General features: G+C 40.9%; 1 protein-coding gene across 1 annotated transcript; it reads left to right on the top strand.

The window, feature by feature from the left end:
• Positions 1-3,157: 3,157 nt before the first annotated feature.
• LOC119882751 (TRPM8 channel-associated factor homolog) lies at positions 3,158-19,707 on the top strand. Its single transcript, XM_038692996.1, has 13 exons — positions 3,158-3,384; positions 5,126-5,204; positions 5,513-6,172; positions 10,784-11,000; positions 11,294-11,585; positions 15,585-15,886; positions 15,994-16,168; positions 16,256-16,350; positions 17,172-17,382; positions 17,684-17,920; positions 18,367-18,590; positions 18,768-18,881; positions 19,082-19,707. Exons 3-13 carry the CDS (start codon positions 5,532-5,534, stop codon positions 19,322-19,324), a joined length of 2,751 nt encoding a protein of 916 aa, XP_038548924.1. The 5' UTR covers positions 3,158-3,384; positions 5,126-5,204; positions 5,513-5,531; the 3' UTR covers positions 19,325-19,707.
• The last annotated feature ends 1,739 nt before the right edge of the window (positions 19,708-21,446 follow it).

Here is a 21,446-nt window from a genome sequence, read left to right as displayed (position 1 = left end):
GTAGAAAAACAATAAAACTGTTTTATTTGGAAGTTCAGCATTAAAACGTGTTCTGTGTCTTGGTTAATGTCTTTGTATTTACTCCTGTTTCTGTGTTGCATTATTTTGGCTTTGTCTGCTTGTGTTCTGTTTGTTATTTATATTATTCTGATCTGTTCCATCTTATTTTGATATGGTCTGTGTCAGTAACATGCACAACATAACAAAACTTTAAACAAATAAGGTGCTTTTTACCAGCAGTATTCCCTTTATACAGTAGCAATAAAATATTTCTTATAAATCTCAACTTAAACATTAATATAATCAAATCGAACAAAAAAGCTATTTGCCACTGCCAAGGCATTACCTTTTATTGCTTGTTAAAACAATTTAGAATCCAGAGCCACAAGTGTCCCTGTTGTGAGGTGAAGTGCTCGCCTCACGCACACACCAACCCGCTGCCGAAGTTGAATTGTCTTGAACTTTTTGTATGCAAGGCACAGCACAAATCATTGGAAGAGAGACTGATCCTCGCTGTTTGTGAGTTTCTAGAATCTTTTTTTAGAATATTACTGTTTACTAAATAGGACATCAACAGGAGGGAATTCGCATGGCAGAGCATCCCCGCAAAACTAGATGAAGGCCTATAGATAAAGTTATGTAGCCTATAATTTTAACTTTTGTTAAATAGGCTACAGCTGTGTAGCGCACAGAAGCCGTTGCCATGGTTTCTCTCTATAGAGCGCCTGCCGTTTACTCGTGGACCTGTTACACAATCTGTCTTTGGTGAGTTTCATAATTTGTGTGTCAAAAAGTCTAAATTCATGCTACATACTGCAATTTTTGAAATGCTTGTTTTCTGAATGGAGTTTGGATCGATCAGGGCTAGGCTAACACTATGCTAACACTGTAGTTGCTCAACACTCAAAATATATAATTTTAAAATGATATAAACTCAACGGAATTTTAAGTTTATGACAGCAGCTGTACAGCCATATCGGTAATACTCAAAAACAGATTTTATGTTCACTGCACCTCAGATGATGTCGCCACTGCTATTTGGGACTACTTTGTGGAGGAGTCCATGGCTGTGCCAACCACAGAGGAGTGGAGGCACAGAGAACTTTGAGGAGCAGTGGAATTTTCCTCTCTGCTGTGGAGCGCTGGATGGCTGGATGGTTGTTGTCAAAGCCCCTGCTAACTCAGGATCCCAGTTCTATAACTACAAGGGAACATTCTCATTAGTTCTCCTTGCAGTTGTGGATGCCCAGCATTGCTACCGGGTGATTGATGCTGCGTGACATTTGGTCTTAGAGGTTATTGTAGAAGGGGAGGGCTTCATTTGGCATTCATCTTGGTGTTTCAGTTTTGTTTGTTTTTTTTACTGTGTCCAGATCTTTCAATTCTTTTTTTTTCTTTTTCTTATTACAGAAGAACAAATGAGATTCTGGCCAACTCAGCGTTTGGTTGAGCGCTTTAATCCAACACCCTCCAACTGCCTGCTGACCAGTGCCAGGAGAAAAATAAATGGGGGTGGTGATGTCATAGTAGATAAGACATGCCTTTGGTGTGAGAGACCTGGGTTTGAATCCACTGTGAGACACTAATGTGTCCCTGAGCAAGACACTTGCTCCAGAGGCATGAAACCTCTGCTCAGTCCCTAGCACCTAGCACTAGCTCTGTAACCTGTGCTGTACGCATTAGGGATTTGATTTCCCAGTACTAGTTAATTTCATTTATAGGAAAAAAACAGTTGGTTTCAGGGTCATAATAACACACATATTCTTAGGGATGTGTAGATGTTTCTTCAGTAGATGACCTCTGGCTTTCCCTCTTTTCTTCTTATGCTTCTTCTCTGGGTTTAATGGTGGATCGCAACCAACTTGTTTAGGGGCATACCGCCAACTACTGTATGTGTAATATCTTGGCTTTATGTAGGGCTACTTCAGGTTACAGGCTCAGTAAAAGCAAAAATAAATAAAATAAAATAAAAACAAAATGAAACAAAAAATTATGTTATGATCCAATCCTGTAGATTTGAGAAAATTAAAGAGAGCTTTGCAGCACTCCCATGTTTCCTCACTCATCCCTAAAATCCCTTCTAAATTCCAGCCCCCTCCTAATTTATACATGTTGTTGCATAAGATGTGCCTCTCCGAATCATTTTTGCTACACTTCAAGATGACATGCTCGACATTTTCAGGAACATTACAAACCTCACATTTATCAGACACACATTTTGTCATTAAATAAAGCGTTGATTTTAAAGCAGTACGTCCACATCTTTTTTCCCTTTGAAACCCTTCACCTTAATTGATTTCGGTATGCTGTATTAGTGTCTGTGTCCCGCTTCTTTTGCCATACGTCATTCACTGCCTTTCTAATTAATGATTTGGCCTCTCATTTACCAAAGGGAACTTTTCCTTATTTCATCATCTTTTAATTTCACCGCTGTCTTTGCAATCTCATCTGCTTTCTCATTCCCCTCAACACCAACATGAGCAGGGACTCAAACAATTTGCATATCAACTCCAAACAAACTTTGTGTTCTCAGCATTATCTATCAATAAATCCTCTCTTACCGTTTCTTTGGAATTCAAACTATAAAGGGCTACAGTAGAGCCTGAACAAATGACAGTTTTCTCAGGCCTCACCTCTTCTATCCACTTTAACCCTGAATTATTATTATTTTACATATACCTAAATCAAACTCAGGTATGTATGCCCCTGATCCTACATGTTCATTCCCTGGATCCATCAGAAAATATTAGCCTATAGTTATGACTTTTTAAAAATTTTTCAACCTGTTTAACATGATTCCTCCATACACATTTTTCATCAAACTACAATCCTAGATACTTGAACTCTTTCACCCTTTTCATATTTTGTCCATACGATTTAAGCTGTGCATTATTAATCCTTCTCTTGCTGGTAAAGAACATATAACATAACTTTGCAACTAACATCTTAAATCCCCAATCATATGACCATCTTTCAACTTTCAGTATAGCACTCTGAATGCTATTAGTCACATGTCTGATGTTTTCCCCTCTTTTCCATATAGCCCCATCATGTGCATAAACCTCTTCTGCATATCACCTGACTGCCCCACCCATTTACACACCTGTTCCCTCTTATCTTATGAGCCCTGCAGTTACCTGACTTTCCTGTTCACCTGTTTCCACTCTCCCTCATCAGCCCTGCAGTACCTGACCAGCCCTTTTTCATTGTCTTTGTTGTTTTATGTGTCACGTATTGTTTCCCTGGTTTGATCTGCCTTACTTTTCCGTCTTTGACCTTATTGTCTGCCCATTGGATTTTTGATTCCTGCCTGGTCATTGTTGGATTTGTTTACCTGTTTGGACTGCCTTCTAGGGTTTTGACTCTTGCCTGCCTCACCATCCAGTAAGCCTGTGTTCCTCAGTTTGTTAAACTATTAATTTCTCTTATCAGCTCTGCCTCAGGTGTATGCATTTGGGTCTTATTCCCATGCTTGCACAAGCTATGACAAACACTATACAGGGTAAAGGTTTTACAAGTTCACCTTGTCTTGGTCAGCATATTTGTATGTTCACTACAATGACGTTTGCCTTCACTGTTAATGGAAAAGACACTTTATAAACATTTACTTCAACCCTCTGCTGCTATTTTTTAATCATCCATTTCTTCTTGGATAATAAGAGTAGTAAGGGATGGAATAATGTATAGTTTAATAGCTTACACACCCAAATAACTTCTTCCATTGTTCCCTTTGCTTGTCTCTGATGTTCTGCAGTTGTTGTAAAACAGCTCCCCTAAAGATCAAGTGTAGAACTGCTGGGAAAATGTTCTAGTTCATCCAGAGCGCGCTTCCCCACTGAGACATAGAGAGAAATAATCTAGTAGAGAGCTTGTCCACTGGTGGTTTTACCAATCTGACTATTTAATAGATTTAAACTATAGGGACTGTGGTTGAGGGGTAGTAGCGTGGTTGTCCACTAATCAGAAGTTTATGCTTTGACAACGAGTTCCTGTAGTCCGCATGTTGAAGTATCATTGGGCAAGATGCTGAACCCCAAATTGCTCCCATGTATGACTGTTAATTTCTGTTTCTGATGCCAGAAGCATCAGTGTGAAAAGGATGAATGTGATGTACTATAAAAGCGCTTTGTGTGTCACCGAACTGTTCCTGAAATTGTAGAGTGATTAGCTGAGGGTCAAAATCCAGCTGATCAGTTATGTTGCTAATAATACTACTTACTGTGCTGCACTTCTCCTTCTCCTCCTGCATTCAAGTAACTAATCTTTTAATATTATCAGCTGCACATGTTGCCATCAGTGAAAAAGACAAATCATAAAAGACAATTGGCATTTGAATTGGTTATCAATTATTTCATTTGAATATGTCACTTAACCAATGATCTTTTAAAAGATTATGAATTAGCCAGTACACACCAATATGGTTGTTGCCATACAGCGTGTTCTCATGTAGAAGGGGTGGGCCAAGTGCTTGTCGAGCTGTGCACTAATTTAGCCCAATGACCAGGAGACCATACCTGTAAGACTTGTAGTCCAGTAGACCACAACCTGTACTCCACAACAGGAAGAGCAGGTTTGTCAAGGGAATGTATTTTTGTGCAGGTTGGTCCTCTTGTTTAGAGTTGTGTAAATTGATTTATCAAAAATATAATTTCTCAAAATTCTAATCCACAAAATAACCAGATAGACATGCACATTAAATAGAAAAAATGGCGGTGGTGGGTACAAATGTAAGGTTTTGTGGGGGGAGATGGCAGAGGTATTGTTCAATGTATAGAAATGTATAAAATACTTCTATTGGAAGACAACTGTCTCCCCCAACCTGAGTTTAAGAGTTGTGGTCCATTGTCTTAAGTCTGAGGAAGTAATATGTATAAGTAGTATAGTTTAGCTAGATCAAAAGGTACATGGTACTACAAATATGCTTAGAGTTTCTGTTTCAAGACCTGTCACCTGAATGAAAACAAGCACTGAGTGTAGTCGAGTGACGTGTAATCTTTCCCTCAGTCTCACATAAGGCTCAGTTATTGGCTTGTTCTGACTAAAGTCCCTCCTCATATTGTCTTTACCTTTTTCACTAAAATACTTCCTCCTGCTCTCATTTATATCCACTCTTCTCTCCTTTCAGGCAGTTTTCTTGGTGGATTGTCTGTTTTGGAAACCATTGGGCCACAGTGTAATAATACAATCGGAAAGACAACTTTCAGGTAAACATGTAACTTTCGTTGTTTTATTTTGATGAAAATCAGCAGATGTTTGTTGATGCATACTATTACCAGATTTACATTTTGTCTCTGAAGCTGACGTAGATTGAAATTTTGTTCTTTCTTTATTGTTGTAGGTGTGTAACACAAACAGAAAGCCATCAGTAGTACTTTTATGTTTTGTTTTAATGTTTGTCAGCTCTCTTTCTATTCCCACAGGACAGCCAGACTGACACAGCATATATCCATCCAAGAACAATTGTTAAACCACATGTGCTAACAGACCACTTTCCTCTTCATCTGATTTTCAGAGCATCAGTTCTTCTCACCATGTCCAACAAGCCCACACCATCCCAACATGAGGGGGACTACATGTGCCTGATGAGAGGCTTGAGAGAGCTGGACTTCCGGGGTCCTTGTGTTCCCAGTGACCTGGTGCTGATTGGAGACCATGCCTTTCCTTTAGCAATGAACAGCCAAGGCCAGGTCCTGATGGCTGCCTCTCTGTACGGCAGAGGAAGGATTGTGGTCCTGGGTCATGAGGGCTACCTGACCGCCTTTCCTGCTCTGGTAGAGAACGCTGTGACCTGGCTGAGAGGAGATGGATCTGAAAATGTTTCTGTGGGGATCCACACAAACGTCAAGGCAGTCTCTGATAATCTCATCAAATCCAGCTTCCAAGCAGAAGTTGTGGGGGCCTTTAGTGGCAACGTGGGGGTGTATGTGACTGATGCCTACAGCGTGGGTGCAGACGTAAAGGACCTGGTGGCCTTTCTGAAAGCTGGAGGAGGAGTGCTGATAGCAGGGCAGGCATGGAACTGGGCTGCAGATCACCCCAAGGAGAACACGCTGCTTCAGTTTGAAGGCAACAAGGTTTCTGGTGTGGCAGGGATCTACATCTCTGAGCGTCAGTGTGAAGTAGAGTGCCTTCCTGTCTACCCTCAGATCCCATCTTCCTGGATGGCTATAGTGTGAGTGTATACTTTTTCTTTGCACATCTGAAAAGGTTTGAAGTTGTATAATGGAGGAGTATCGGTCAATGTTAAAACTTCTGCACACATTTGGTTGAAGTTCAATTAAGAAAAGTAAAATGAGAACAGAAGAGTCTATTAGCATTTCTGTGGATCTGGGAGGTTGTATGTAGGCACTGATAAGTGCTTTGACCTAAATGCTAACATGCTTATGTGAAACCAATGATCACCATCTTAGCTAAAGGTTTTAGTATGCTAAGATGTTTGCTAATTAGTAAATGAAGTACAGCCTGAAAGGAGTGTAATTTTGCAGGTATTTGGTCATAAACAAAAATATTGGACAAATTCGAATCTTGGCCTGATGAAGGTGCTGGAGGAAAAGTCAGGGGATCACCAACGTTATTGCAATTCATCCTGAGGTGAACATAAGAGAGAGAGGGAGAGATTCAAAACCATAACCTCATGGTGGTGCTAGAGGGGGTGTCAGGGATCACCCATTTGATTTGGATTATTGGCTGGGAACCATGAGTTTCTGTGCCAATCCATCAGGTAGACATTGACGTTTACTGGATAAGTAAAATCTTTAACCTATTGGTGGTAGATGGGCCACACCATGCCTTCCCATTAGCAATAAACTGCCAAGGCCAGGTCCTGATGGCTGCCTCTCTGTACAGCAGTAGATGTTTTGTGGTCCTGTTGGCCAATAGTGGGGCAGGCATGGAGCTGGGCTAAAGATCACCCCAAGGAGAACACACTGCTTCAGTTTGAAGGGAACAAGGTTTCTAGTGTGGCGGGGATCTACATCTCTGAGCGCTGTGGTGAAGTGGAGTGCCTTCCTGTCTACCCTCAGATCCCGTGGCTGTAGTGAGTGTTTAATGTACTTACATTATCCAGAAAACAAAATATATTTGTGTGAGATTGATAGACTTTGCGACAAGTGAAGTGGGTTTGCTAACCACTTGTCACTTACAGGTCATCATACACATTACACCATATTGGCTTTTAACAGTGCAACACTTACTATCCCAGGTTGTTTGTGTTCATATTATGTCACAGCTAAGCATAAAAGTTTAAGTAAACACAGTCATAAGTTAGTTTCAGTTACATTTTATTAGGTTGCAAGTTTGAACATGGTTTAATTGTTTCCTGTGTTAATACTTATCATTGTTGTGTTCCTTTTGTTCAGTTGCATCATGCAGGACAATTGTTTTGGAAGGGGCCTGCCCACCATTTCATATTTTATAGTAAGGGTGAAGTAATGGATGACATCACAAGGCCAAACCAAGTTTTCTTTCATTGTAGGAATGTTTGTTTGTAGGTCTTCCTTTAGTAATACAGAAGGCTCCCTGACCTTTCCTCTAGGTAGCTGGTGAGGAATAACTTTGGCAATCAATCCTGATTGTTAAGCAATTTCCTGGTATAAGGTTATTAAGCAGCTCAACTTGCACCTACGAATGGTATGGGCTGAAGCAGATGGCAGGGCGTGAATTGAAAACCCTTTTAACAGTGCTCCTGAGGGAAGAGGTGAGGCTATGCTGCTACAAATGCATTTTTTTATTGCAACTTAAAACTGACTTAATCCAGGATGAGAGTTGTATGTTGCTGTTTTTTTTTTAGTGTTGCATTTGTTTATTTATTCATGTCAATGGACAGCACTTTGGTAAATCTGGTTATGAGTTAGTGGTGGTCAAAGTGAGGCTTTGTGAAACTCTTGAATGTTCTAAGCAGTTGTGTCGAGGCCTTAAACAATTCGACACCCATGAAACTGATCAGCAAACTTAACACTCTGGGTATATAACCACACTCTGCAATTGGATATTGGACACACCTCCTCCACTCTAGTGCTCAACACCGAAGCCCCCCAGGATGTGCTTAGCCCATTCTGGATGAGACAAACAACGATGAGACTTAATCAACAATCTTGCTGAGTGGTGGAAAAAGAACAACCTATTGCTCAATGTCAGCAAAACCAAGGAGCTGATTGTTGAGTTTAGGAGAAAGGAGCTAAAGAGACACACTCCTGTCTACATCGGTGGATCAGGTGAACAGTTTCAGGTTCCTCGGGAATCAGCATCACAGAGAACCTGACATCTAACGTCTCCATGCTGATGAAGATGGCTCCGAAACTACTGTATTTCTTGAGGAGGCTTAAGAATCCCAAATCCCTGTGCCAAGTTCTTGTCAGATTTTACAGAGGAGCACTAGAAAGTATCCTGACTGAACTTCTCTAACTGGCTTGGAATGTGCACGGCCCAGGACCGGAGGGCTCCGCAGCGGGTGATTGAAACTCATTGGTGCCCATCTCCTGAGCATCAGTGATATCAGTGAGGTGAGGCCAAAGGATACTAAAGGACAGTACCCACCGGGCCACAGGCTGTTCACCCTGCTGTATTCTAGAGAGAAATTTCTGCTGCCGCACCAATAGATTGGGGGGGAAAAGCTGCTCTGCAAAGAGCCTTTAAAACTCAAATTCATCCTCAGCATTGCTCCACTGAATAGTTTATTTCTGTTGACTATTTTGACCACTTCCCTATTACAGTACAGTGTCTGCTCCATAGCAGAAGGGAGTTACAAAATCAATTTCACTTTACAACCTGTTGCAATGTAAACTCACCTTCTACCTTATTCTCTCAACAGTGACACCTACTGGTCACTTGTGATATCGTCACATCTTGAGTGTAAAGACTGACAATGTTTACAAATTCTAAACCTCTTATCAATACATGACCAATAGGATTTCGGAGGAAACACCAAACAACAACAAACACACTTTCAGATTGTTAGACGTGGCAAATTGCGATTGCAGTGAGCGTGTGTTTTTAAATAAAAACAAATATATTGTGGTACATCAAGAAAGGTATGTATGTATGATTGCCTTTTATTTTTTAAACATATGACCTTCCCTGCCTTGGAAAATGTTTTATCACATGAGACAGTTTTGCTGGCATACGTAATATTTTTATTTTTTTTGCCCTTACAGTGCATCCAGAAAGTATTCAAACCATACCCCATAATGACAATATGAAAGAAGTTTGGTGGAAATCTTTGCAAATGTATTAAAAATAAATAAAAGCACATGTATGTAAATATTCACACTCAAAATTGAGCTCAGGTGCATCCTGTTTCCACTGATCATCCTTATGATGTTTCTACAACTTGACTGGAGTCCACTTGTGGTAAATTCAGTTGATTGGACATGATTTGGAAAGGAACACACCTGTCTATATAAGGTCCCACAGTTAACGCTGCATGTCAGAGCACAAACCAAGCCATGGAGGCCAAGTCCAAGAAATTGTTTGATGACTTCCGAGACAGGATTGTATCGAGGCACAGATCTGGGGAAGGTTAAAGAAAAATATCTGCAGACAGCCCGTCTGGAGTTTGCCAAAAGGCACCTGAAGAACTCTCAAACCATGAGAAACAAAATCCTCTGGTCTGAATGGCAAGTGTCATGGCTGGCGTAAACCGCTCCGCACCGCTCATCACCTGGCCAAAACCATCCCTAGGCTACAGGGCAGCATGGTGGTGGCTGCATCATTCTGTGGGGATGTTTTTCATGAATGCAGCAATGTACAGAGACATCCTTGATGAAGACCTGCTCTAGAGCACTCTGGACCTCAGACTGGGGTGAATGGTTATCTTTAAACAGGACAATGACCCAACGCGCACAGTCAAGAAAACAAAGGAGTGGCTACAGAACAACTCTGTGAATGTCCTTTTAGTGGCCAAACCAGGGCCCAGAATTAAACTTGATTGAACATCTCTGGAGTGATACTAATATGTGCTAAGGAATTCGATGTCATATCCATTGTATACGCTCATTATATCACTGTTATGAACCAATTAGATTGCTTGATTTGACCTACCCGTTTTACAAAGGCTATCATTTGTAAGCTGGATGTACAACAGCATTACCCAAATGCAATGAGCACAGCATTGGCAAAATAGAATAAGCTGAGTTTTGTAAAGGTTCAGTCTGCAGTCACATCTCATTCAAATATTTATTTTAACTAAAATAACTATGTAAAACACACAAACAACCATGGAACTGTTACTGGTTGTTGCTTAGATTAACAGATATAAAACACTTTGATTCAATACATGGCCCCGTTTTGGCCACCATCTGTATTGTAATATTTAAAGTGTTGTTGTTGTGATTTGAACATTAAGTTGTAGATGCATTAACAGGTCAGCATATTTAAATGATACTTTGCTGAGGACTTTTTCAATGAGTTTTAAACACGTTGGGATTTAATCTGAATTGTGCGATTTTCGAAAGATCTGTGCTAAAGGATCCCGACACAGGGTTGAAACGTCAGAATCGAGTGTCCCATCCCTACTATGAGTTAGTTTGAGTTAGCTATTTTCCTTAAATCCTTTTGTTGGTTTGGTTGTTTTTGTTGTTGAGTTATACGTTTACTGCAGACTACTGTAAATAAAATCGTCACCTCTGGAAACACCAGATGTCTGAGTGTGCCTTCCTACTACCTCCCTAACCACTCTGGCTAGTTTACGCCAGACACTTATTCATTAATGTAATTATATAATATACTGTATCTGTTATACTTAACATTAATTTTTTTGTCTTCCTCTTCACTCTTTCAAATACAGAAATGGGAAGGATTTTGAGGATGACCTGGAGTTCTTACTCCAGGGGGTTTCAGAGTTCGACCTCAACACTGGAGCACTACCTTCTGAGGTTCTGGTCCATGGACCACTAGCCTTTCCCATCGGGACCACAAACAATGGACGGGCATTCCTGGCAGGAGCCTACTATGGGCAGGGACGAGTCATTGTGGTTACACATGAAGGATTTATGGGACACGAGGTAGAGTTTAAATTAAAATTTGGTTTTAGTATAACTTACTTCGTAAGTTAAACTGAACACATAATGAGATTTTGCTTATATGGTACGTTTTATACCTAAACTATATGTGTAAATTGTCATTATGTGCTCAGTTTGACTTGCCAGAATTTCTTAAACCAGTCTTTGATGTAAATGATTACTTTACCTATTTATTTGTTTAATATTCTAACCACCAGCAGTGTGTTGAATAATGAGACGTGTGCTGATCTGTCAAATCTTATTATGTGATTAACATACTACTGCCCTTATCACAGACATTTGCTCCATTTTGGAACAATGCCATTCATTGGTTGGATGAAGGCCGGAAGGGGATCATTGGTGTAGTGCACGATCCAGCACTCCAAGTTCTCAGCAAGTCAGGGTTACAGTGTGAGAAGACAGACTTCAGGGAAGACCTGAGTGTATTTGTGTGTACAGCGTACAGCGATAATCATGTGGAGGAAATCCAACATTTTGTGGCAGAGGGAGGAGGCCTGCTGATTGGCGGACATGCCTGGTACTGGGCACAGACACACTGCGGGCAAAACCCAATGACAGAGTTCTCAGGTATGATAATACACTTCCCAGTTTATCCCATGATAATCCCAAAACATAATGCATGCTAAGCATACTCCAGGTACTACTGTCTAAATGCACATGCTGGTGGGATAATGTACTAGGCGATGACTCATATAGTGATGATGATCATGATGATGATGATAATACATTTTATTTTTAAGTGTCTTTCAAGTCTCCGAAAGACAATAAAACAAAATTCAGATACAGTTTATACATAGTAAAATATAAACATAGCAGGAAAACGTTAACAACTACGATATCGATAATCATCACAATAAATGTCAAATCATTTCTTTCAACTTTAAAGTCTGAGTTTTGCTCCTGACTGAAAATTGAAGAAACCAGATGGTTAATTATGTGGTTAATCTTTCTTTATGGTCAGAATGAAACAAACAGTGGATCACTTAACATATCTAAGGGAGAACATTCAAAACTATTATGTTAAAAAAATAAACAGTTATGATTAGTAAATATTTTTTCAGTCCCTTTTCCTCAACAAAATATCTTAATAGAAAGATTAAGTGCTTATTTGTTCGTGATTCAAACCAAATATTTATTGTGTGTGTGTGTATGTCTGTCTGTCTGGTCATTGTTTTATTATCCAGCCCTACTAACAAAATAAACAAATACATTGGTAATATACAGTACATGTTATGAAAAACAGAATAAATCAATAATATGCATATTATGAAGCACCAGAAGAGACTAATCTAAATGTGAGTTTCGATTTAAAAGAACCAACACATGTGCACTGGCGCGCAGACCCTGATGAAGGGAAGTGGGTACATCAAGGAGAAGGGCATTATGGTAGTCTAATCGGGATGTGATACAGGTGTGGATGAGTCTTTCTTTGTTTCAGAGTGGAAAAGAAAGGGGCATAGTATGGAGATGTTTTTCAGGTGAAAAAGGGCAGTCTTGGTAATGGTTTTTGTGTCAAAACAAACGGTCGAGTCAAGGGAGATTTTGAGAGCAATGAGGATTTATCCTAATTAAGTTTAAGATAATTGTAGGCCATCCAAGCATTAATATCATTTAAGCAGTCTGTCAAGTTGGATGGTGACAGTGTCCAAAGGCTTGGTGTGTATGTACAGTTGTGTTGTCCGCATAGCAATGAAAGTTGAGGTTATGCTAATGACTTATACAAGGGACAACTCAAAACTACAACAAGTATATCCGTATTCTTGAGTGAGAAACACTTTTTCATAAACTCAGTATGGAGTACAGAATGGTACACAGGAAAAAGGAGGAGGTAGGTTGTCAAAACATGGATAAGTAAATCTAAATGGCTTATAAAATGGGCTACTGCACAGAACTGAGAAACTCAGTTTCTGGAGTCAGGCTTAGAACAGACTAAGAACCTGGCAAACACGTAACTCAGGCTCTGGGATGTTCAGGAAACAGAATTTGCCAGGCTCTACAGAATTACTACATGGATGAACATAGCAATTAAATGGGGTGGTGATGACGCAGTGGATAACACACATCTTTGTTGTAGCAGACCGGGTTTTGAATTCCCTCTGCGACACATGTACCATGACCCCTAGTTGCTCCAGAGGCATGCGACCTCTGACATACAGTGGGTACAGAAAGTATTCAGACCCCTTTAAATTTTTCACTCTTTGTTTCATTGCAGCCATTTTCCAAAAATCAAAAAAGTTCATTTTATGTCTCAGTAATGTACACTCAGCATCCCATCTTGACAGAAATTTTTGCAAATTTATTAAAAAAGAAAAACTGAAATATCACATGGTCATAAGTATTCAGACCCTTTGCTCAGTATTTAGTAGAAGCACCCTTTTGATCTAATACAGCCATGAGTCGTTTTGGGAAAGACGCAACAAGTTTTTCACATCTGGATTTGGGTATCCTCTGCCATTCCTCCTTGCAGATCCTCTCCAGTTCTGTCAGGTTGGATGGTAAACGTTGGTGGACAGCCATTTTCAGGTCTCTCCAGAGATGCTCAATTGGGTTTAAGTCAGGGCTCTGGCTGGGCCATTCAAGAACAGCCACGGAGTTGTTGTGAAGCCACTCCTTCGTTATTTTAGCGGTGTGCTTAGGGTCATTGTCTTGTTGGAAGGTAAACCTTCGGCCCAGTCTGAGGTCCAGAGCACTCTGGAAAAGGTTTTCATCCAGGATATCCCTGTACTTGGCCGCATTCATTTTTCCCTCGATTGCAACCAGTCGTCCTGTCCCTGCAGCTGAAAAACACCCCCACAGCATGATGCTGCCACCACCATGCTTCACTGTTGAGACTGTATTGGACAGGTGATGAGCAGTGCCTGGTTTTCTCCACACATACCGCTTAGAATTAAGGCCAAAAAGTTCTATCTTGGTCTCATCAGACCAGAGGATCTTATTTATCACCATCTTGGAGTCCTTCAGGTGTTTTTTAGCAAACTCCATGCGGGCTTTCATGTGTCTTGCACTGAGGAGAGGCTTCCGTCGGGCCACTCTGCCATAAAGCCCCGACTGGTGGATTGCTGCAGTGATGGTTGACTTACTACAACTTTCTCCCATCTCCCGACTGCATCTCTGGAGCTCAGCCACAGTGACCTTTGGGTTCTTCTTTACCTCTCTCACCAAGGCTCTTCTCCCCCGATAGCTCAGTTTGGCCGGACGGCCAGCTCTAGGAAGGGTTCTGGTCGTCCCAAACGTCTTCCATTTGAGGATTATGGAGGCCACTGTGCTCTTAGGAACCTTAAGTGCAGCAGAAATTTTTTTGTAACCTTGGCCAGATCTGTGCCTTGCCACAATTCTGTCTCTGAGCTCTTCAGGCAGTTCCTTTGACCTCATGATTCTCATTTGCTCTGACATGTACTGTGAGCTGTAAGGTCTTATATAGACAGGTGTGTGGCTTTCCTAATCAAGTCCAATCAGTATAATCAAACACAGCTGGACTCAAATGAAGGTGTAGAACCATCTCAAGGATGATCAGAAGAAATAGACAGCACCTGAGTTAAATATGAGTGTCACGGCAAAGGGTCTGAATACTTATGACCATGTGATATTTCAGTTTTTCTTTTTTAATAAATTTGCAAAAATTTCTACATTTGTTTTTTTCTGTCAAGATGGGGTGCTGAGTGTACATTACTGAGAAATAAAATGAACTTTTTTGATTTTTGGAAAATGGCTGCAATGAAACAAAGAGTGAAAAATTTAAAGGGGTCTGAATACTTTCTGTACCCACTGTATATAACAATTGTAAGAAGCTTTGGAAAAAGGTCAGCTAAATGAGTAAATGTAAACACAAGGAAAGCAGGTACAGGGACTATAAAGTTAGATACATTCAAATGCAGATGACTAGGGAGACTGAGCTGGGGTAGCGCATACAAGGGGTCATTGGACAGAGAAAGACAATGGATGCCTGCAGGGGTGACAGGCTAGATGACTAAGGGTTGGGTTATTATCAAAAGGAAGTTGTTTGTGCACTTCCATTCATGTTGTATAGCAAGAGAGAGGGGAAAGACAAGATACTGGTTGAATATGGTGATAGTGGCAAACATTTTCACACAGTTTCTCCTGGAATATATTATTATTGTATACATGAAAAATTCAAACCAAACTAACTTTATCACCACCTCAAGTGAGTGTGAATATTGATTATTGGTTTTGGAAAGTTACAGAACCTGCACAGTATGCACTATATGGCACTAGGGAAGCATTGTATGGCACCAAGAAGGGGTTACCCCTAATAGACAAAGGTTGTACATCATTTAAAAAACAGTATGTGGACAAAGGTCTTTCCTGAAGAATGTTTTCTGTGCAAACTGAAATGTTCTTGTTATTTTCAAGCAAAACCTACCACAGCTGTCACAAAGTTATGCCGGCTGTCTCCATGAGCATTGATGTCAGTTAGGCAAGAGCTTTCTTTAAGGGGCAGAGTTGGGAATGTTCTAATAATCCACCTACATCAGTCTAACTTTAACTATAGCAGTTTCAACAGTAAAACACAGTAGATGAAATCATGTTTGCTGGAATGTCTTTCAGGGAACAAGATCCTGAACAAAATGGGCTTGAGCCTGTTGGGGACAACAATTGAAGGAGGTTTATACAAGGCCCCTGTGCCCAGCCAGGCCATCAAAGATACCTACCACTTCCGCAACCTTCTGGGCCGCTTCGCTGGCCATGTAATCAATGGTGAAGAACTTGGCAAGGATGAGGAGGAATGTCTTAAAAAGCTGGGTGGTGACTGTGCCAAGTACTTGCATATGAAGGCTCATGACTGCTCCTCCTACATGCAGATTGTGTCCACCCTCACTGACATATTAATGAAGTCAGACATGCCTCAGGTGAGTAGAAAACGCTTTAGAAAACATTCCAGTAGAACAGCACAATGCTAACAACCAGTCAGATGTGTTAGAACAACATCTTTAATAATCATTTATTTTCTTTAAAGGTGTGTGACAGCTGCCCTGTAAATACTGCAAAAGACCACCTACTCCTCAGTGTGGCAGCAGAGGTTTACAAGGTTTCCCCAGATCCTGATGCTCTCCTGCCCTACATCATCAAGGATAACCCATTGCTGCCAGTTGTTTACAACTACAGGATCAAGATTAATGTTAACACAGCAGGTCAGACCTTGTTGTGGACAAATACGTGAACTATTCATGAATTATATTTACACTGCTGCATTGCATTAATGTGTGTGTGTGTGTCAGGAGGGGAGGACTGGATCAGTACAGGTCTCTACGTCTCTCCTGGTATGAAGACCTACATGGCCATACCAGCAGAGATGGTCAACAAGGAATGGAAGGTATGGTGCACAAAATGGGAATCATTATTTCTGTTAACCTTGTGCCCCAATGGAGGGCCAACCCACGACATGCAAGCCTCAGTCCCCAGCAGCAGCTAGGCTCATCCCTAACATGTTCCCCGCCCCGCTCCCAGTGCAGTCCATACTAGTGTTGTAGTCAAGACCGCCAAAACCGAGACCAAGTCAAGAACAAGACCAGAGTTTATCGAGACCAAGACAACCGAGAAAAGACCAAGACTTTTAGGGGCTGAGAGCAGTCGAGACCAAGACCGAGGGAGGGCGAGACAGAGTCAAGACCAAGACCAGTTCCCTGCATTCCATAGCACGCAATAAAATGTGGAACGAGATCATAGGTACATTCCCATTAAAACACCAACATACAAACACTAAGAGTTGAAATCAACGTAAGTATCGCAGGGAGGGGTGACAGTCATTAATTAGGGTTATTGGTTGCATTTGAAGCAATACGTTTTACTTCCAATCAAAGTTAGGATGATAACAAATCAGACAATGCAAAAGCAATTTATTGATAATCCCAAAGTTATGGTCTTGAAATTATATCCCGAGTCCGAGACCAAGACAAGACCGAGTACAATCATTATGTGGTCTTAAGACCAAGACCAGTCTCGAGTACTACAACACTAGTCCAGACCTCAATCCAACTAAACTCAGAGGGGCAAACTACTTCGTGGCAAGTTATTCAGTCCTCTCAGGTCATTCATACTTTGAATGGTCTGCAGTCATCATCATATCCAGCTTTGCATCCTTTTATTTAAAGTACAAACAACACTAACAGTAACACAATTCCATGTCTTCCTCAGATCCAGATAGGATGTCAAACAGACCATCTCAATTCTGCAGAGTTGAAGAGAGCACCATGTGTTCATGAGCGATTTCCTGTTACCTCAGAGATGATGCAAGTGTGGAACCTGTGGGGTGGACTCATCTACCTGGTAGCCCCACCCAAAACACAAGTGAACGGGGTAGAGGTCACAGTGCAGATGGCTGTACCTGCGCCGTACTATAGATCAGGTGAGTCTGTGGGGGTTGAAGTTGTGGTATGTATCCGTGTTTATTCTTATGGAAATAAACAGAAGGTGTAATTTTTGTCAACTATAGTAGGGGATAATGTTGTTGATTATTCAAGGCAGTGTAAGTAAGAACATCTATGTAATGCAGTATCATTAGTTATCATCAAATTCAATTGTGATGGACATTTCAAGAGAAATAGTTTCAGTTTAGCAGGAGTCCCTTTAAAAATATATAATCTTACAAAATTGTGCGAGAATACTTGGATGTGATTTGAATCCCTCCCTTTTTTTTTTTCCCCCAGGTGTGACATCTGCAGCTGATTGGTTGTTGTTGCGCACAGCCCCTGCACCCTGGGCAGAGTTGGAGTTTGCCAACATTATCCTTACTGTACCATCAGATGTTATTCGGGACCTAGAGCGCCCTGATGAGCTGGCGGCACTCTGGGATGACATCATGAAGGGTGTTGCTGACCTTGCTGCCATCCCACACAACTTTCCCCGCAAAGAACGTTTTGTTACTGATGTGCAGATTTCCTGTGGTAAGTGTGTTTGACTTTGACTAGTTAGTATTTGCTTATCCTGTTAAGAGTCCAGGGAACATAGAGCCTGTCACAGTTTACGCTGGGTGAGAGGGTGCACACATTCACACCTGTGGGCAATTTAGGGTTTCAATGAATCTGCATCCATGTTAATGCCAAGGGGGAACTGCTCAGTACTATCGGCTGCATAGCATACAGTATATGGTATACTGAAAATAAATCACCAGGACTGTCACAGACATCAGATGACATTGAGTTCATACTGAAAAAAATGCATCACTTCTTTAAAATTTCTAATGGAATGAGTGATTGAATGGACTTTGTAACATCACAGGCTAGTATGAGGCTTGTGGTTTGTGCTTTGCTCTAATTGTATGCACATGCACTACAATGTGATGTTTCTCTACCATAGATATGAAACCCTAAATATCTGTTTCTCTATTCAGGTTGGATGCATGCAGGTTATCCTATCATGGCACACAAGCCCACAGCAGCTGAGCTGGTCAGCATCAACCACATCAGGAGTGAAGGCCTGTGGGGCCCCATACATGAGCTTGGACACAACCAACAGAGAAGCTGCTGGGAGTTCCCATCACACACCACAGAGTGTACATGCAACCTGTGGTCAGTGTATGTGCATGAAGAGGTGCTGAGGATCAACAGGGAACAGGTGGAGTAAATTAGTTTTATTTAGTTGACAAAAACAGAGACCAATGGCTAAAACACCCTGGTCTTAAAGGCTATGGTGACATTTTATCAATAGATGTTACAAAATGTTGAGAAAAGCTTTTGGCTTTTCATTTGGATTACATTGGTTTACAATCACATTTCATTTTGTTCAACGCAGGCTCATCCAGCAATGACTTCAGCAGATCGAAATAGTCGAGCAGAGGAGTATGTTAAGGGGGGCAAGAAACTCAGCAACTGGGAAATGTGGGTGGCCCTGGAGACATATATGCAGGTGAGATGACTGTATATTTACACCCTGTAGAGAAACTGTCACACTGGAGTCCGCATTTAAACTAATTAAAATTGAAGTAGACTGAAAGTCTCTGGCCCCATTAAACTCAGTGAGGCTTTAGTGACTATTAACTATCAAACAACAAAAATGTTCTATTCTTCTTTCTATTCTTTCCTCTACCTCTGGCTCCTTCCATGTAGCTCCAGGAAAAGTTTGGCTGGGATGCCTTTAAGAAGGTGTTTGCTGCCTACCACAAGATGTCCAACTTTCCCAATGACAACAACGGAAAGATGAACCTGTATGCAGAGACCTTCTCCCAGACTGTGGGGATGAACTTGGCTGGATTCTTCAAGGCCTGGGGCTGGCCCATCGAAACAGCCACTGAAGAGAAACTCTGCAACCTGCCTCCCTGGAGTGACCACCCCATGGTCCAGTATGACTGAACTTCAGACTGCTGCTGATTAACAGTGTAGAGAGATGGGTTCACTGAGTACCAAATACTTGATATTGAGTATATACTGGGTGATTCATTTAACCGACTTTGTTTTTGTATTTTGACTATAGTTATTGTAACATTTTAAAAAGAAACATGAGTTACATAGTTGACCTGATATTTACAGCTTTTAAGTAGCTTCAGTTTGAAAAACATGTTGTTGTTGTCAAATGTAAATACTGAGAGGTCATTAATGAACACAAATGCTACCAGGTTTGCTAGATAAAATAATTGTGAAACTTTTTGGAAGTGCAGCATTAAAACCTGTTCTGTGGTCAACCCTCACATGTAGCCACTTCATATCTGCTTCAATACACCTGTCTCAGTCTCTAGTACCGGTTGTTGTTGTTGTTGTTGTTGTAGTAGAACATTGATATATTTAAATACACACAGTATATCACATCCCTCACATTTTTGTAAAAATATTTGATTATATCTTTTCATGTGACAACACTGAAGAAATAAGACTTTGCTACATTATAAAGTAGTGAGTGTACAGCTTGTATAACAGTATAAATTTGCTGTCCCCTCAAAATAACACATCACACAGCCATTAATATGTAAACCGCTCACAACAAAAGTGAGTACACTGCTAAGTGAATGTCCAAATTGGGCCCAAAGGTTTGTGGCCGCCATTATTGTCCAACGCTGCCTTAACCCTCTTGGGCATGGAGTTCACCAGAGCTTCACTCCAGCTACACTGGGGTCCTCTTCCACTCATCCATGACAACATCATGTAGCTGGTGGATGTTAGAGACCTTGTGCTCCTCCACCTTCTGTATGAGGATGCCCCACAGATGCTCAATAGGGTTTGGTCTGGAGACATGTTTGGCCAGTCCATCGCCTTTACCCTCAGCTTCTTTAGCAAAACAGTTGTTGTCTTGGAGGTGTTTTTGGGGTCGTTATCATGTTGGAATACTGTCCAGTTTCTGGAGGGGATCATGCTCTGCTTCAGTATGTCACAGTTCATGTTGGGATGTATGGTTCCATCAATTAACTGTAGCTCCCCAGTGCTGACAGCACTCATGCAGCCCCAGACCAGGACACTACCACCACCATGCTAGACTGTAGGCAAGACACGCTTGTCTTTGTACTCCTTTGTTGCCGCCACACACACTTGACACAATCTGAACCAACCAAGTTTATCTTGGTCTCATCAGACCAGACTTATCAAACCGGACATGGTTCCAGTAATCCATTTCCTTAGTCTGCTTGTCTTCAGCAAACTGTTTGCCGGCTTTCTTGTGCATCGTCTTTAGAACAGAAATCGTTCTGTGACGACAGCCATGCAGACCAATTTGATGCAGTGTGCGGTCTTCAACCTCTGCAGAAATGCTGGCAGCACTCATACGCATTGGCATCAAAATGTAATCAAAAGATGTAGATATAGCCAAATGTTGCCAGTCAGTTTCTAGTCATTGTATTTGCTGCACAAACAGTTGAGACAATAACAACCCAGACCACGACACCGACACCTGTCGCTCTCTTTGCTGTCTCTGTCCCCCTCGTTCTGAGACACTTTGCTCCATTTGACCGTCTTAACATAAACCTTTTAAGTTTGTTAACAGTACTACTTAATTTAAGCTGCATAAACTCCATAAGTTTATATAACTTAAGCCACGTTTTGTGATAACTTAAATTTTTCATTTTGTGTGTGCACTGCTTGATACAAATTACATACTATTTAAATCAATCACAAACCAGTTTTAATAGGCCTCAATAATTTGTCAGGTTCACTTAATTTCCTTCAACTGAGAGAACCGTTACAACAACACTTGATAATTTATCTATAAACACATTGTGTAAACTAGAATAATTTCCAAAGAAACAATGCATTGAGACCACTGAGTTGATTCAGCTGCATTACAACATTTATTTTCAAGTGTCAAAAAACTAATTCAACCAACATTGAATATTGGACAGATCTGGGCTGAACAATAAGCAAGTATGATATTCCTATTTTAGCTGGTGATTCCTATATTGTAAATATTTTCTAATAAAAAAAATCTGTTTGCTTGTGTAGTAGTTTTAGTATCTCTTCTGTAAAAAGTAGTATCTCTTCTGTAAAAACC

The sequence above is a fragment of the Micropterus salmoides genome, unplaced genomic scaffold, assembly GCF_014851395.1.
Source record: "Micropterus salmoides isolate LMB-PRFRI ecotype aquatic unplaced genomic scaffold, ASM1485139v1 Ms_hic_scaffold_3, whole genome shotgun sequence".
NCBI lineage: Eukaryota > Metazoa > Chordata > Actinopteri > Centrarchiformes > Centrarchidae > Micropterus > Micropterus salmoides.
Note: the sequence above shows the minus strand (reverse complement) of the source record. Positions and strands in the feature narration are given on the sequence as shown.